Source organism: Mesoplodon densirostris, chromosome 18, assembly GCF_025265405.1.
Source record: "Mesoplodon densirostris isolate mMesDen1 chromosome 18, mMesDen1 primary haplotype, whole genome shotgun sequence".
Classification (NCBI taxonomy): Eukaryota; Metazoa; Chordata; class Mammalia; order Artiodactyla; family Ziphiidae; genus Mesoplodon; species Mesoplodon densirostris.
In genome coordinates this window covers 14202211-14219331 of record NC_082678.1, presented here as the reverse complement: position 1 = coordinate 14219331, position 17121 = coordinate 14202211, and the positions used below count along the sequence as shown (strand labels likewise).

The following is a 17121-nucleotide window of genomic DNA, read 5'->3' as shown; positions in this document are numbered from 1 at the left end:
AGTCCCCATGTCCTCACCATAGCCTGGGGCCACCTCTCCTCTGGGGCCACCTCCCCCTTTCCTGTCCATTGTGGTGGTTGAGGATGAGGCCCAGGCCTCTCCCTCCAGAGTGCTTTTTTTTGGGGGGGATGGTAAGTTTTATTGAGATGTATCACTCATACAGTAAATTGCACCAACTTAAGTGGGCAGCCTAAGGGTTCTTACTTATCCACACACCTGTGGACCCACTACCAGGTCTAGATCCAGCCCCAGCAGGGTCCTTCATCTCCTCCTCGAGGTCATCCCTGTTGGAACTTTGTCGCCTTTGGTTAGCATGGCTTTTTCTGGCCTTCACATAAATACAATCACAGGGGCCCCCTTCCTGAGTCACTCTCTGGTCACTGCTGTGTGAACAGACCCCCTGACGTCCGTGTGGATAGGCACTTGGGCAGCTTCCTGAAGATGACTGCCACTAGGGGCAGTTTTCCACAGGTTTGTGTGTGGCAGCGAGCCCTGCTTCTCCTGGGTGTGGTGTCAGGAGCGGAATTGCAGGGTTACTGGTAGGCGTCTGTCCAGCTTTAGTGGACAGTAAGGATGGGCTGGCTGGGCCCAATCTCCCTGCACCTGTTTCCTCACCTGTGGGGAGCAGATAGGTGTTCCCTCCCCCTGACCTGAGCTCTGGCCCCCGGAGTACGTGGGGCTGCCTGCCTTGTCCCAGTCCAGCCATCAAGAGCCTGGCTCAGTGCCCGATGTGCTTCCTTCCCTCAGCCTGGCCAGGCCCTTGCCATCCCTGCCACCTGTGCCCACATCTGTCCACTCTTGCTGAAGAGACTCCACCCTTGGACCCTGCCCCCACTGACAACACATCCCAGACAAGTGGTGCGGGACACGCTAATTTTATTTGAAACAGGACATGGGCCATGTTGGAAAGGACAAGCATCCTGCTGGTGTGACAGATCCAGAGGGGCCTTGCTCTTTCACTGACGCCCGCAGGACTCCCGCCACTCACTCCGCCAGTGCAAGGGCCTCAGCTGGGAAGGGCTAGTGGGGGAAGCTTGTCCTCACCCCCAGACAGGCAGGACAGGGGACACTCCTGGGAGGCCTTCCCTAGCTTTCCAGCCATGGGAGGAGAGGGTCTGTGGAGCAGTGTCTCCAGAAGTTAAGCCAGGCCTGGCTGGCCGGAGAGGGTATCCTGCAGGGAGTTGGTGGGCTCCTGGCAACTAGCTTCTGTGGGCCTGAGGTCGCCGCCTGCGGGGATCTCCAGACACAATCTCTGGACACTCTGGAACCGTCCGGCGTGGGGGCGGCCCTGCTCACAGGAATCCTGAGCAGGGGCCAGAGAGGGCAGCGGCATGGAGGGGCCAAGGGCCGGGGTCCAGTGCTAGATGATGCCGTACTGGGCCAGCTCATGCAGCTCCAGGTGGTTGAAGGCCTCCCATGGGCAGATGACAGTGATGTCTGCAGGACAAGGGGGCCAGTGGGTCCAGGAGGGTCCCATGGCCCCAGGAGCCACCATCCCCTCCGGGCCCTGTTGTCCACACCCCAGTGGTGAGAGTACAAGTCCAGGGTGTAGAGCCCTCCTTTCAGGACATACCACCTTTGGTGTGTGTTGAATGGGCACCCTGCCCAGGAAGAGAGTGGGTGCAGCAGGCCCAGGGAGGGGACCAGAGGAAGGTGGGCCTTGCTGCTGGGGGGGGGACAGCAAGAGCTTTGTTCTTTTCCAGCCCCTCCAAGCACTCGGTGGACCCACTGAATAGGAACAACCCCACTCGGGTGGTGTCTGAAGCTTGAAGTTGGGAAGAAAAAATGAAGGAGTGTTGGGGGTGGTGCCCTAAGTGAGCCTCTGCCTGAGGAAGCAGGGGCAGGGGTGATGGGGCCCCAGGCACACTGGGGGGTGGGCAAGTGGGGGGGACCTGGGTGGACGCTAGTGGCCGTCATACCTGTTCCCAGGCCTTCCATTCCGGGGATGTCGTCACCAAACCTACAAGAACAGAGCGGTCAGGGCCAGGAAGAGCGGAGAGGGGGTGTGCATACACTTGCGTGCAGGTTCCTGGGAACGCGGTGTGTCTAAGTGTGTCCTGGGTGTGTACACGTGGGGCTCTTTAGGTGCAGGGAGACATATCAGTTGGTGGGGCTGTGGCTGAGTGTCTGGGTGGCCGCGGGTGGGTGTGCTTTCCAGACAAGAACAGCTAGAGAGGGTGACAGGAGCCCCTCCGCCCCCCGCCCCCCATGCCAGGGAATGGGGGACCCTGAGACAGGCCGGCTCAGGCCCTCAACACCCACACCACCTGCTTAAGAGGATGGGACCACCTTCCACCAGGAAAGGGTGGCTGAGGCCCCACCCAGCCCCCCAACCTGAAGTGCAGCCCCATCTCCCTCCTGTGCAGCAGGTGGGCCCTCCACCCCCCTCATGGCCAGCACTCCCACAGCTCTGCTTACCCTTGGACGCCTTTCTTGGGGGGCTTGCTCTTGAACTGCCTGGTTTGCCGCTGCTTAAATTTGGGGGGCCCTTTCCTGGGAGTGACGGGCCCCCCAATCACCCTGGTGGCCGACCGGATCTCGGCCTTGGGCAGCTCCAGGTTCATGGCCAGGCTGGCAGAGACCCCGCGGTGACCTTCGGCTTCTGGACTCCCTCACACTGTGGGCCCTCCTGCTTCCGACCCACCTCTCAGGTCTCAACCCACCAGAGCAGAGGAAAACCTGAAATGTGAGACCCACCGTTCCCCAGTATGACCCTAACAGCAGCCCCCTGTCCCAGGGAGCCCCAGGCAGGGGGTGAGAGTGCTGGGTGGCCCCCCGGTGTGCCCCTCCTCACTGCCTCCCCCTTCTCCTGCATTCCCCATCCCAATCCCTGGGGTGGGACACTTGGCCTCGTTCATGGTGGCATGTTAGGCACCTAGCGGTGCCAATAACGCTAACCCGAGAAATGGGAGGGCAGGGTGCCCGGGCAGGGGAGGGGCCTGTGTCAAAATGAAATGCCCAGGCGAGCTGTGTAGCCCTGGCCCCAGCAGCGTCTTCCCTCTGCTGGTAAATACCCTACCTCCCCCGTCCCGCCCCCCACCCCACCCCAGCCACTCCCTGGGCACCGGCATCACCTGCTGGTGTCCTTGAACCCACTGCACAGGGTGACCTCCCCTCCTCCTCTCCCCCAGAGTCCCCCCCTGGATGCCCTAAGCCCGGGTGACCTAGGCCAGGGGCAGCTCACCTTCCTCTAAGCCTATTAGCACCAGAGGGAGACCCTAATTCCTCAGGGTCCACTATAAGCCCAGAAAGTTCTGGGGCTATGTACATGATGCAGAGAGGAGCCGCTGCCCTGGCACTGGATGCCTCAGGCACCCCATCTTGGGTCCCGTTTCTTGCCCCCCTCCCCACTTGTGGGCGGCAGTGCCTGACTCCAGCCTGGGGCCACCGCCAGCTGCCTGCTAGAGTATTAGGGCTGAGATCAACCGGGAGGCGAGAACAGGTAGTTCTACCAGCGAGGAAGGCCTGGTTGTAGGTGCCGGGGCACCTGGGGTTGGGTGGAGCCCACTGTGGACCTTCCTTCCCTAAGGTTCGGTCTCTGTGCCGGGACCAGCAGCAGCCTGAGAGGAACCAGGGGACAGGAGCTGGATATACATGGGGTCCAAGTTGGACAGCAGCAGGTCTGGTGGCCCCAGCTGCTCAAACCCCACGACACCCACTCCTCACAGCCTAGGTAGTGTAGGCCCAGCTGGACCCCTTCTCTAGTCCCAGGCCACTGGCCTGGTGTGGGCAGCTCTGAGCCCTGATAGAGAGCCAACTATCAGATGCTGTCCCCATGGAAACCGCTGCCCAAGTTGCCCTGGCCCTAGCCTGGCCTGTGGCTGGTGCCCACTCAGGTTAGCTGACTGTGTGTGGCCTGAGGCTCCGAGACCATTGGTAGCCTGGGGGGCAGCCTGCACCACTATTTCGCACGAGGCACAGAGGAGGTGATGGGCTGGGTGTCCTCTATGAACAGGGCAGTAGGTGGCCTCCCCCAGACCCAGACCTCAGGATGGTGGTGAAAATCCCACCCACTCCCCACCCTCTGGGCAGATACCCACTAACGCCCTTGGGTAAGTGGCCACCAGGAGAAGCAACCTGGGAAGGTCATTACTCACCAAGTACCGGGGCAGGTCTCAGGGGACCATGGGTGTGAGTGGCAGGCCTCCCTTAGGCAGGGTGCTGGCTGGGCATTTATCCTGCAGCTGGGTAATCTGATTAGGACTGTGTCTTGACACCACACTAATGAGATTGTGGGGTGGGTAGCAGCATCGAGGATTCCCCGAGATGGGGGAAGGGGCTCAGGTGCGGTCAAGGGCCTGAAGGAAGGACGAGCCGGAGACAGGGTAAAGGCAGGAACGGGAGGTGTGACCATGAACAGCCAGACTCTCCTGAAGCTGCTCATTTTTGAAGCAAGGATGAGACGGCACTGGCTGCTGTCTTAGGCCTCCCCACCTTTACTGTCCTGACTGCTGAGGAACCCGCCTTTGTGGCCCCCAAAGCCCTGTATAGCCTGTCCCGATCCACTTCTTTGGCCTCACCTCTCATCCCTTCCTCTTGCTCTCTGTGCTCCAAGGAGCCTCTTCCACCCCAGGGCCTTTGCACCTGCTGCTCACGCCATGTGGTACATTTTCTATTGTACGTCTCTCCCCTTCCCCTAGTTCCCTCCTCCTGGGACTTCAAAGATCTGCCCCAGTATCATATACACATAGAAAATCTTTCACAAATATGTGTTTTTGAGAAAAATACAGTAAACCTCTTCCTACATCTCTGAGGTAAACCACCTCCCTGTTGTAGACCCTTTCGGGGTCCCCAAGCCCACTAGGCTCTGCTGTGCTTTTGTCTCTAGGGAAATCTTTTTCTTCCTGGGCCATTTTCAAATCTGTAGGACAGGGTTGGAGTAGATGCCTCTGACATAAAGTGTAACAAACATGTATTGTTATAATCATGTTTCTCTGAACCAACCAAAACTGCTTCTGGATGACATCACTAGCTGGCCAAGACAGCCCGCACTACCGGGTGTATCCCCAGGCATTAGCAAGGCTGCACGTTTTGTGGCTGTGTGGTTTCATTCTCTTGTCCACAGATCTGTCTCTGTGGGAAACTCTGGCTTTACATTGAAGGCCCCTACCTGGGAAGGCCTGCTTATCAACTCAAATTCTTTGTGAAGCCTTATAACAACCCAAGCTTTTCCCTTAAATGAGAGAAGATAAAACAGGCATAGGGGCTTCCCTGGTGGCGCAGTGGTTGAGAGTCTGCCTGCCGATGCAGGGGATGCGGGTCCGTGCCCCGGTCCGGGAAGATCCCACATGCCGCGGAGTGGCTAGGCCCGTGAGCCATGGCCGCTGAGCCTGCGCGTCCGGAGCCTGTGCTCTGCAACGGGAGAGGCCACAACAGTGAGAGGCCCGCGTACCGCAAAAAAAAAAAAACAGGCATAAATTCATTTAACCCTGTCCGTCCAGGCCACTGGTATCAGAGCTTGAAAGCCTGCAGCTGGATGAATGGGGCACATTCCAGGCCACCTGCGGGCATTTGTGCCTGCCAGAGCTTTGCTAACAGCAACCTCTCAGGACCGGATGGTCCTCCCTCTGCTGCACCACTGAGAGTTACCAGAGCTGACCTTTGGGACTTCTGGGATGCTGGGACATAGAAGGGGGCCCCTGGGGTCACTGTCACTCGAATAGTCAAGGAAACAGGTTTAGCCAACCTCACAGGTTGGTGAAGGCTGTAGGTGCCCAGTGGACATACAATGACATCTGCACGTGCTTTCCTTGAGGTGATACACACCTATGGATGACAACACAAAAGCCTCCTGTCTAACCACCACACAGAGCTTATTTATTCTCAGGCAAAGTCAATAAACAACTCTTCCTGTTCCCATCGACACCAGCTGCACAAAGGGGCCGTGGATAAAGGAGGCTGTGCTGCATTCCAAGGAGGAGTCTGTCGGGGTGAGGCTGTCTGGCCAGGCGGCTCAGCTTCCACTCCTCACACGGAGCTGGATCTCCATCCGGAGGAAGGCCTTGAGGTTCTCATCAGCCACGTGCTCCTCCAGGGCGGCCAGGGCCCGCTCCCCGCCGTCCTGGTAGTGCTGCAGCAGTGCGTCTGCGTATTCCACCCACACGCAGTTGGGGCAGCCGCTCATGCAGCAGTTGGTGGGGGGCTGGAGCTCAGGGGGTGGCGGGTACAGGGGTTCTGAGGGGCCCCCAACAGGCAGGGAGGACTCGGGCTGCCCAGTGCCCGCTGCACCTGCTTGGGAGCCCACCTCCACATGGTCCTTCCTGAACTCTCTGTGGCCTTCACGGACTCGGATCCTGTGAAGAATGCTGCCACCTCCAGGAAGCCTTTGGCCCCAGTCCCAGCTGGATAGTGGCCCCTAAGGATTCAGATAAGCACATGAGTCTCCAGGAAGCTGGTAAGGCTCCGCCTGCCTCCAGCTCTGGGGAAATTTCGGCCTCTTTTCATTGGCAGGGGTCCACGTCTTTCTCAGTTTCCTCACTTCCTGCGTAACCTTAGACAAGTTACTTCACCTATAGACTCAGTTTCCCATTTGTAAAATGGATGTAACGCTTGGTACGAGGATGAGCCACAGGTTCATGAGAAATGCTGGGTTCAAGGCCTCGCACTAGGCGTGCCCTCCAGCAGATGGTGGGGGTTGAGACTGCACCTCCAGCTAAGATGGCTCTGCCCGGTGGACAGGAGTATGGCGGGGGCGGAAGCCTGTGAGCTCCAGCCCACACAGCCACCTCTCCCTCTCCAACCAGTACTGCCACGTCCCTCCCCCGTGAACATACTGACTAATCGCATCACCCCTTCATCCCTGTTTCTGTCACATGAGAAGCCCAAGTCAGTGCCAAAGGCCAGTGGGCAGCCCTCTCCCCACCTCCAGCCCCCACCCCGGCCCCCGGGTCCCCTTCCCTGCTCTGTCTCCAGGGCACTGAACACAGGCGCAAACTTTACTTATTTCTCTAACTCCTCTTGCGAGGAGCACCAACTCCTTGTTCACTGAGGTTTCCCAAAAGGCTTCGCACACCGCAGGTGTTCAACAGGTACTGGACGAGGGAACGAGCTCGGAACCCGCCGGCGCTACCCTGGGCTCTGCCCGGCTGCCGGGAGAGCGGGGCTTCTCGGCCCCGGCGGGGCCCGGCCTCCCGAACGTACCCCGTCACCGTCCCCGCCGGTACTTGCCAGGCCACGGGCAGCGACTGACACCACCAGGGCTCCCCTGGCCACACTCCACAGCAGCATCTCCCACGGCCTGCCCCACGGCGCAGGCGCCCCCCAGTCGGTCCCGCCCGAGCTGTGAATGGCGGCCGCTCTGGCCAATCCCGACCCGTCAGGGAGCTGCACCGCCCCAGTGAGCGCAGGAAGCGGAAATGGCAGGCATGGGACCGGACCGTGCGGGAGTGCGGAAGTGGTTTTTCCTTTGAGCGTAGGGCGTGCAGATGGCGGGATCCCGGCGCCGAGCTGCGGTGCCGGCGAGGACGGCGGGGACGGCGAGGCTAGGGAGCCCAGGGCGACCGCAGGGCCGGAGGCAGCAGGAGCCGGGGAAGCAGCGCTCGGCGCCACGGCCGGGGCCGCGCAGGTGGGTGCCGGTCTCATCGCCCTGAAGACTCCCCGGCACCCCTCCCCGCGCCGGGCCCGGCGCGCTGTGTGGTCCGTGCGGTGGGCGGCCCGGAGGGTCAGCCGGGTGGGCGGAGGCGTGAGGGAGTGTCCGGTGTGGCACTTGTCACCTTCCGGGGAGCCGTCTTTGCTATCCTGGACGAGGTCAGGGAGCGAAGGGCCTCCCTGGGGCTCTCGGAGCGACCCCCACCCAGCGTCCTGTGAGAAACCGGTCCAGGGACAGCCTCCGGGCGGGCGAGGATGAGGCCGTGTTCCCTTGACCGGCACGCACTACAGCGGCCAGGGTGGCCTGCGAAGTTTCTTTCTCCAGGCTCAGCTTCGGTTTCTCTGATTCTCCTTATGCTCGATTGGAGACGTGTCTCACCCCCGTGTTCTCCTTCCCAGCAAAGAAAAGAAGAAAGTGAATTGCAAGCCTGAGAACCAAGATGAACAGGAAATCCCTTTCCGGCTCCGAGAGATCATGAGGAGCCGCCAGGAGATGAAAAACCCCATCAGTAACAAGAAGAGGAAGAAAGAGGGTAACTGCAGGCCCATGCTGGGTGGCCATAAAGCCTTGCGTGTTTGAATCTACTTAATTGCACAAGTATTCAGTGGCGTTTCAGGCAGAAGAAATCTGCCAGACCCCAGCAGTCAGGCGGTGCAGGAGCATGTGGAGGACTGACCGAAGGCTGGTGTCACCAGGGCCAGGGTGGTGGCTGGCAGCAGGTGGCAGTGTGGTTTCAGGTGAGGCTCCAAAAGGAGCCCCTGGGGCCTCATGGGCCAAGGTGGAAGTGTTGATTTTCCCCTCCCAGGAGTAGTGGAGATCCATCAGAGGGGACGGTCAGTGCAGATTTACTTGAAGGGAAGGTCACCGTGTAACAGTCGAGGGGGCGAGAGGACACTGCAGGCCAGCGAGGCTCTTGCAAGTAAGAAATGATGATGGTTCCTTGGACCTGAGTGCAGAAATCATGGTGGCGAGAAGTGTATGGTTTCTAGAGGTTACGGAGGGAATTGATCAGACCCCCTGAGAAACTCATCCCTCCCACCCTCCCCCCAAGGCCAGGTAGGGTGCCCAGCTGTCAGCCTCTGCCAGAGGTAACACTCCACATGCTGGGGAACGGGGCCCAGGGTGTTTGTGTTTTGTGTACACGTACAGGTATTTGTTTTCCCAAACATGGGACTGATTTTGCAGCAATGCTGTTTTGTAATTTCTTTGTCAACCTTAGGCTTTTCATTGGGGGTTAGATGGCTACCAAAGCGATAGTGAAATAAAGAGTTGAGGAGGGGGAGGGGTAGAGGAGGGCACTGGCCCAGATGGAAGATGGCACATTCTGAACCATGCTCTATTGAATCAGCTCTTTTTGGGGTTTAAGTTATTTAAAAGACATAAACTTACACACGTGGTGAAATCAAACAGTACTGAAAGATACGAGGTGAGGCGTGGCCTCCTTCCCTGTCTTTGAATCCTGCTCCCTGCCCCTAAAAGAAACCGCTGTCCGTCTTGTTTACCTTCCCAGGGGAAATATGCATATTTTCACATATTGATGAGGTAAAAGCTATACCTTCCTTCTCTATATTGTTTGGTGTCCTGGGTTTTCACTACCAGTGGATTTTGTAGGTCTTTCCACGTCCTTATCGTAGCTCTTCCGAGCTCTCAGCAGCTGTGCAGTGACGTCTCTGGCTGAACATAGGGGGATTCATTCAGCCAGTCAGCTAGTGACGGATACTTAGGTTGTTTCCTGTTTCCTTTTTCAACCGAGCTGCAGAGGACATCTTTGACGTGTACCAGTGGGCCGTGGGGGTCCCACCCCAGGTTACCCCCAGCTGGCATCTTAGATCCTCTTTAGCTCCCACGTGAGCCTGGTCTTCCTTTCCTGTGGCCTGGGGAGGGGAGATGAACGTGGGCGGCCAGCCCAGCGCCACCTGCTCCCTCCTGCCTTCACTTCACGACTTTCCCCTCTGAGGTCTCCCTTTGTCCTCAGCCCAGGTGGCCTTCAGTAAGACGTTGGAGAAGGAAGCAAAGGGAGTGGAGCCGGACATCGCTGTACCCAAGTTCGAGCAGAAGAAGTGGGAGTCCGACAGGGCCTACGTGCAGCGCATGGAGCAGGAGGCACAGCATGTGCTGTTCCTCAGCAAGAGCCAGGCCGGCCGGCAGCCTGAGGTGCAGGCGGCTCCCAAAAAGGGGAAGTCGGAGAGTAAGAAAGCGTGAGTGGGGCCTGCAGGGGCTGGGAGGCAGGGCTGTGGGGTCCCACCAATTTCTTCTGCATTGACAGCATCTTGTTGCCAAGGGGCACCCCACCTACCCCATGATTCAGGCCGAGCAGGACCTGGAGTCAGTGGGTGTTTTTCTCTGTACCGCAGCCACTTAACCTCAGCGCTTCTGGGAGGCTCTGAACCCATAGAGCTCGGAAGGCCTAGCTCTGTCTGTGCCTCTCTCTGGAAAGCATCAAGGCGTCCAAGAGCCAAGGGAGGTTGAGGGCCAGCTGTCCACCCCGGGCCAGTTGTTACAGGGAAGTAGAAAAACAGTGAGGCTCAGTGTCCTCCCAGGAGGGCCTGCAGGCCGTCAGGGGACTATGCCTGCCTCACGGAAACTGGTTTCCAGGGTTCATCTTTCCAGCCCGAAAGAGATTTGAGAGCCTGTAGCTATGTGATTTGTAAAGTTCTATGACCTCTCAGACTCGGCTTCCTGGTGGGTAAAGTGGTGAAATTGGCCCCAGGAGGAAGCCCACCGCCAGCCGCGGCTCCCCCGCCCAGCCATACCCTCAGCCCTGGAGAAGTCTGGGATGCAAGCTGTGTGCCACCTCCCTGAGCCTGTGGGTGGGAGCTGGGGCACTGGTGTCAGCAAACAAATGCTTTTTGAGGTGCGTTTCTGCCTTTACTGCAACTTTTGTCATGAATCAAGCCAGGCTTTCATCAGAAATTTCTCTAAAACTGGGCACTTCCTTGGTGGTCCAGGGGCTAAGACTCCAAGTTTCCACTTCAGGGGGCGTGGATTCGATCCCTGGTTGGGGAACTAAGATCCCGCATGCCATGAGGTGTGGCCTAAATTAAAAAAAAAAAAAAAAAGGAAGAAATTCTTCTAAAAGCTGTGAAAGTTAGATTGTTTTCAGCTTTGTAGAGTTTCTCCAGATTCTTAACATACATGTACTTATGTTAGCCAGTGAAAATTACATCACACAAAACATATCCCAGGTACCACCTAAAACCACAGTGATCTCCAAAACTGTCATTGAACATTGATTCTAGTAACAATAAGGGACCACATCACACATGCTGCTGTGCGGGGCCAGCACGATTCTCGGGTGTGGGCCATTCCGTGCACTGTAGGGCGTTGAGCAGCATTCCTGGCCTCCACCCATGAGGTGCCAGGAGCCCCCCTCACCCCCCAATGTTGTGACAACACAGACCATCTCCAGACATTGTCCGATGGGCTGTAGAGGTACAGCTGCAGCCGCTGAGGACCCCTGACTTGGAACTTTGGAGGGGCCTCCTAGGTTCTGAGTGCTCTCTGTGGGTCCTGGGGTTCAGAGGCAGCCACCTGGGGTCTTTCATGATGCGTCCCTCGTGGGCAGGGGTGACCTCTGCCTCTTCCTGAGTCCAGTGAAATGAGAGTTTAGGAAAATGAACAGCACTGTGCTCTCTTCCCAGGTTCCAGAAGCGACGGCTGGTTAAGGCCCAGCAGAGGAGGGAGGAAAAGGCAGCAGAAAGGCTGGAGCAGGAGCTGCTCCGAGGTAGCTCTTCACAAAGCAATTGTGTCAGCCCTGGTTCGGGGCAGCTTTGTCTCCCCAGGGTCGGTGGGTGGGTGGACAGTGGCTCCGGGTGCCAGGGCTGCAGTGGTTGTGTGGGCAGCAGGCCTCAGTTCTTCTTTGCCCCTCCAGACACTGTGAACTTTGGTGAGGTTGCCCTGCAGCCCCCAGAGCTGACTGCCAAGCCCAGGATGAGCACACGTAGGGACCAGGTAAGCAGGGGTGGGGGAGTTGCCCTTTTTGCCCCTCGGTGCTGCCTGGTTCAGGGCACACAGGTGGAGGGCACCATGTTCTCACTGGGCTTAAGCTATTGGACCGACCTAGGCTCTTTGTTACCTCCCCTCCTTCCTGAATCTGTGCCTCAACCTCCCTCTCTCTCTTCCTCAGCCTGGCAAGAAATCTCTGATGCTGAAGATGCTTTTAAGCCCTGGCGGTGTGTCCCAGCCTCTGACCACCTCTCTGGCCAGACAGCGGATCATGGCGGAGGAGAGAGAGCGGGCTGTGAACGCCTATAGGGCGTTAAAGAAACTGCAGCGGCAGCGGCAGGGGGCTCAGTCACCACAGCCACCCCACCTCCCTTCTGGGAAGAAGCCAAAGACGCAGCTGTGATGGTGAGGGACCAGAGACGCTGCACCTGGGTTGGGGGTAGATGGGCAGATGGCCTGCAGTCAAGAGTCCTCTCCCTGGCACACATCCTGGGACTCAAGTTGGGGAGAGGGCTCCTGTTTTTTCTCCCTAAAGACTGCTGTTTCGTGAGTGACCACCCGCCGGCCCCATGTCTCACACAGGGCGGCGTCTGTCTCCTGAGCCCCCAGAGATGGGGCCAGTGCCTGGGTGAGATGCAGCCAGCATCATTCCCTTGAGCCTAGCATCACATACAGCTTTGTTCTGAAACAGAGGTCCAGGCTGAGACACAACCTAGGGCCACTTTACAGAGGGCCAATCCCATAATCCTGTCCCTAAATACCAGTTAGTTGTAGACACTGCCGATTTAGGTTAACTAAGTCAATAAGCGAGGCTCTGCTGGATTCGACAGAGCAGTACAGCTAGAGCGAGAGCCAGGCAGCAGGTTGGTGTGGGGAAAGGGCGGGGGTCAGCATCTAGGCCACCTAGACCAGCTCACGGCACTGCTGTCACGGTCCTCGCAGGGCAGGTAGAGCCACCCCAGCTCATGTGTAGGTGTGGAGACTGAGCCACCCACATCGAGGTTTGGGGAGGCTGGGTCCTTATGTCATCAAGGTCTCTGGGGAGGACAGGGCAGGGCTCTCCAGCAGGTCTAGAGTGGCTTGACAGCAAGGACAGGAGCCCAGCCCAGGACTTTCTTGTAGTCAGAGGGGCCGTGTGAGTTCCTGCCAAGGGCAGGGCCCGGCGAGGTTTGAATCTCCCACAGGTGCCAAAGGAGGGAGCACCTGGGTTTATCATCCTGCTCAGATGTGGGATACAAGTGAGAGAATGGGGCCGGGGCTTACAGACTGTTAGCAGTTGAACATGGAGGGATGGGGGCAGGCCACTGATAGCCCCATCAGAGAAGGACAGCTGCCGGGCTCCCTCACTCTCTCCAGCTTGGGCTTCTCTAGCCAGCAAAGATGGCCTGGACAGCTCAGTCAGTGCCAGGCCTCAGCACTGGCAATCCTGGAGAATGAGTGTGGAGTTCTGTGGAATCTATTTTGCTCTTCCCCAAGTTTGCATTTTATGTAATGAAGTTTATTTTTGTTTTTGTTTTTTGTGGTACGCGGGCCTCTCACTGTTGTGGACTCTCCCGTTGCGAAGTTTATTTTTGAATTAAAAAATTTAAGTTGTGGAAGCTCTACCTGGAATCAGGGCTGTCACTCTTTCAGGGATGTGTTTCTGCATGGCGGGTGGCCCCGGCTCCTGCATGGGATGACCAGGCGCTGGTTGCCATGCAGTAGCCAGGACTTGCCCCCATCACGTGGCAGTTGGGGCAGGCAGCACATCTCTGGTTCAATGTTGGCATCCTTCTGACAATAGGGTCCCGAGACATGCAGGGCAGCAAGAGCAAGGGGTGAGGTGGGGTCGCTGAGAAACACCGGTGTTTCTTGGATACAGTGCAAATACAGTATGAATGTGGCAGTGAGGAAACAGGTCATGGTGAGGGAAGTTTGCCTTTGGTCCCATGAAATGTGGAAATTACATTCCCTCAGGCCCTTGTCAGAGTGCCCCTAAAACTGGTCAACTTAGCTCAGGCTGGCTTTACCATCAGAGATGTCACCAGGCCCAATCTCACCCATCAGAGATGGTGACTAGGCCAGAGCTCACCCCTCAGAGATGGACCCACAAGCTGGGTATCACCCCTCAGAAATGGAGCCCACACTCGGGTCATCCCTAGAGACAGAACCCAGGTAGGATCAGCCATCAAGACACTCAGCCCGGGTTAAAGGTGTTGACCTTAAGAATGGCATAAGGTCTTTAGCCAAAATGAGTTTATTTGGAATCAGAAGAATTTCAGTTCAGGACAAGCAAACTGGCAAGTTGGAGGAGACAAAGGGAAGGTCAGCTTTTAGTAGGTTTTAGGAGGAAATTAGGAGGGCCCTGGTGGTTTTCCATTGGCTGCAGTCAGTGGGTAGCTTGTCACTGGGCCGGACGGAGACCTTCCTTCCTGCTGAGTCTGTGAGCTGTGGTGAGGGATGCATGCTTGAGAGCCCTCCCATCATAGCTTCCCTACCCCATTCTGAATGAGCTTTCCTTTGCTCATTTCCACATTCCCCCCTTTAGATGAAGATCTTTCCTTGAGAGCATCACTGATCAGTTTTAGTGGAATTGTGTTTTGTCTCTTAGCATCAGGACCTTTCCTGGACGTCATGTTTCACATCAGAGGAAAAGTGCATAGTGATTGAAACCAAGTGAGCCCACGTTTGAGTAACAAAGAAAGAAGGAGGAACTCTCAGCCATTTTCACTCTTAAAATCGTGTCTTATGAAGGTACAGGCATCAGCAGTCATCTCAAGGCATTGAGCCAACATCACACTATTCACTGTGTCATTTTTACAGGAGGTTGATAGGCAACATGTACAAAGTTTAAAAATGGGGAATTCCCTGGCGGTCCAGTGGTTAGGGCTCTGTGCTTTCACTGCCAAAGGCCCAGGTTCAATCCCTGGTTGGGGAACTAAGACCCCACAAGCCACGAGGTGTGGCCAAAACAAAAACAAAACCATAAAAAATATGCAAAGCAGAATGAGAAATACTATGACATTTAGTTTGTATGACGGTTCTAAACCATGACCCTAGACCTGAAGGTAGCCAGCTGAACAAATCAAAGGACCAGAGAGAGTCAGGTGAAATTTGGGCTTGTGTCCTCATTTTGTGTAATTGAGTTTCTACTCCAAAAGTGTTTATCCAAGTAGTATTTGCAATCGTACAAATGCCTCCTTGTTCAGCAAGTAGGAAATCGAAGGCTATGTGGTTGTCTAAAAGTATTTTAGCCAGTGAGTCAAGTGACCATTGTTGGGCTGCAGAATCAGCCAGCTCTGATATCAGGGGGAGATTTCCGATCACGTTCTCATTGGCGCTTACGCCGACCCAAGGGGGTTTTGATGAGAACTGGCCAAATGGCACAGACTCGTAGCACTTGACCAATACAGTGGGTTCCCCAATCACTATGAAGTTCAAGAAGCGTTCCTCTCCGATGGGATCTTAGCCACAGAGGCGGCAGTGGCTTGTCTACGTGGAAAAGCTTCAGTCCATTGAGGAAACATGCACATCATTACCAGGAATTATTTATACCCATGGGATGGTGGGCAGCTCTGTGAAACCCACTTGCCAAACCTCGAATGGTCCATCAGGCAATTTGGAGCGCCTGGGAGGGAGCAGTGTGGAGTTTTTCTGGACTATTTTGGGAATGTGACACCAACCCTGGATCCAACAGCTTCCCACAAAATACTGCATAATATTTGGCTCACAGGCTCTAGAGCACAAACTCAGTAATTGTGGCACATGGGCTTAGTTGCTCTGCGGAATGCGGGATCTTCCCGGACCAGGGCTCGAACCTGTGTCCCCTGCATTGGCAGGTGGATTCGCAACCACTGCACCACCAGGGAAGTCCCGAGGTAGTTCCTTAAAATAAATTTCATTCTCTCTTTTTCCCTCTCTCTATATTTATAGATATATATAGATGCTGGAGCACAGGCCCTACCCTACAGCTGTACCATCCAAAATATTTACAGACTGTCCACTGGTGGCCAAACTGCCCCAGTTAAGAACCACTGTGTATATAAATCTCTTCTGTTCCTTGCTGCTAGTTTGTGGTTTCCTGCATATGTGTCCTTTACATTTCTTGACAGTTTACTCCTAAATATTAAAAAGCTATCACTTTGTGAATGAAATTCACAATTCATTCAATTATCTAATTTTACTGATTTATTTTTTTGGCCATGCCAGGTGTCTTGCAGGATCTTAGTTTCCCGGACCAGGGATTGAACCTGGGCCCTCTGCAGTGAAAGCACGGCGTCCTAACCACTGGACCGCCAGGGAATTCCCCTAATTTTACTGATATTTTAAAACTATTTTCTTTTACTCATTTTTAACAGGTGAGCAAGTGAATTACCTTAAACATATTGTTTTATATTTTATACAAAATATAAAACAGCACTAGTGCTCCAGGCCTGCTCTGGGCCTGGGGCCAGCAGGAGGCAGTCTTTGCTTTGGTCCTGCCTGATACCTGGGGGACTCTTGCACCCCCCCAAGCCAGTCTGGGAACACAGACACCAGGTGGCGGCATCAGCACTTTTGAGACGTCAGTACTGAGTTCAGAGGGCCCTGTGGCATCCACATGGAATTGGGGTTTCCACGCTGGGCTGTGCAGGCAAGTACCACGGCTGCTGCTTTCCCTCCCGCTGGATGGAGTACTTGCCCCAGCTTCAGGGTGTGTGTGTGTGGGAACGGAGCTCCTCCCTCTTAGGGCCACTTAGCTCTGCTGCTCCTTTTAGATCCCGGCACTCACTAGGCCCAGACCAAGAACAGCAGAGGAACCCAACAGCAGGGGCAGGTGTCCACCACCAGACACACCAGTTTATAAGGTGCGCTAACAGGGGGCCTGCTGGTTTGCACGTGAGGCTGTCATTCAGGTTGGCCTGTTCTGCATGTCAGCTTAGGAGCCGTAGAGGAAGGCAGTCTCCTCCCCTAGTTGAAACACTCTTTTTTCTTGGTAATAAAACCCAGCAGATCTGAGCAGCACATTATTCCCAGGTGTCACTTACTACGTGGTTGGAGTCCATACTTGGAAACCTGGAGATGCAGGCTCAGTGGCTTTTCCAAGCACCAGTGGGCATTTCCATCACTGGATGGGGCCGTTCAGAACTGTCCTGAAATTTGTGGCCTTTGCTCGTAGCAGGGACCTGGAAATCCCAGGTCCGTCTCTCCCCCGACCTGTGTCTCTTCCTGAGCCGTTTTGTTTTTTTCCTGCTCTCTGGCACAGTCCCCAGCACCCTCAGTGGAGGACATGGAAGGTGGAATTTACGTGCCATTTCTGGCACGTTAGCAGTTTGAAGCAAGGCTTGGTGGGAACTGAAGCCCTGGTTGACCTGGAGCTCTCTTACCTGCAGCTGACCAGAGTGGGGGTGGGGGACAACCTGATGGAAACACTGAGCAGGGGCTTGGGATGGGAGGGCACGAAGGGGGAGGAGAGGAGGCCCTGTGGGAGGCTTGGCAGAAGGAAAGAAGGGCTGGGGGCAGCCAGAGCATGGCCGAGTCCAGGAGCCAGCGGGGTGGGTGGCGAGGCCGCAGCAGCACTCAGGCCACGTCAGCAGCTCTGGGGCTGTCCAGCCACCATGTTGCCAAGC

At 56.2% G+C, this 17121-nt stretch overlaps 3 protein-coding genes across 8 annotated transcripts; 1 reads left to right on the top strand and 2 right to left on the bottom strand.

Annotated features, from left to right (window-relative positions):
- Nucleotides 1-893: 893 nt before the first annotated feature.
- PDE6G (phosphodiesterase 6G) lies at nt 894-5347 on the bottom strand. 2 transcript variants are annotated; one of them, XM_060081578.1, is made up of 4 exons: nt 4098-5347; nt 2419-2679; nt 1920-1960; nt 894-1437 (listed from the first exon to the last, which is right to left on the bottom strand). In XM_060081578.1, exons 2-4 carry the CDS (start codon nt 2562-2564, stop codon nt 1361-1363), a joined length of 264 nt encoding a protein of 87 aa, XP_059937561.1. In that variant the 5' UTR covers nt 2565-2679; nt 4098-5347; the 3' UTR covers nt 894-1360. The 2 variants fall into 2 exon arrangements, with proteins under 2 accessions (XP_059937561.1, XP_059937562.1); XM_060081579.1 differs by lacking the exon at nt 4098-5347 and having other exon boundaries at nt 2419-2751.
- A 115-nt stretch (nt 5348-5462) lies between these two features.
- Nucleotides 5463-7256, bottom strand: OXLD1 (oxidoreductase like domain containing 1). 3 transcript variants are annotated; one of them, XM_060081576.1, is made up of 2 exons: nt 7141-7256; nt 5463-6355 (listed from the first exon to the last, which is right to left on the bottom strand). In XM_060081576.1, exons 1-2 carry the CDS (start codon nt 7225-7227, stop codon nt 5954-5956), a joined length of 489 nt encoding a protein of 162 aa, XP_059937559.1. In that variant the 5' UTR covers nt 7228-7256; the 3' UTR covers nt 5463-5953. The 3 variants fall into 3 exon arrangements, 2 of the variants coding, with proteins under 2 accessions (XP_059937559.1, XP_059937560.1); XM_060081577.1 differs by having other exon boundaries at nt 7168-7256; XR_009530395.1 differs by having other exon boundaries at nt 6273-6355; nt 6940-7225.
- A 105-nt stretch (nt 7257-7361) lies between these two features.
- Nucleotides 7362-15641, top strand: CCDC137 (coiled-coil domain containing 137). 3 transcript variants are annotated; one of them, XM_060081574.1, is made up of 7 exons: nt 7362-7564; nt 7987-8120; nt 9564-9786; nt 11230-11312; nt 11460-11539; nt 11715-11938; nt 15446-15641. In XM_060081574.1, exons 1-6 carry the CDS (start codon nt 7425-7427, stop codon nt 11934-11936), a joined length of 882 nt encoding a protein of 293 aa, XP_059937557.1. In that variant the 5' UTR covers nt 7362-7424; the 3' UTR covers nt 11937-11938; nt 15446-15641. The 3 variants fall into 3 exon arrangements, with proteins under 3 accessions (XP_059937557.1, XP_059937556.1, XP_059937555.1); XM_060081573.1 differs by lacking the exon at nt 15446-15641 and adding an exon at nt 14124-15434; XM_060081572.1 differs by lacking the exon at nt 15446-15641 and having other exon boundaries at nt 7363-7564; nt 11715-13135.
- Nucleotides 15642-17121: the final 1480 nt, after the last annotated feature.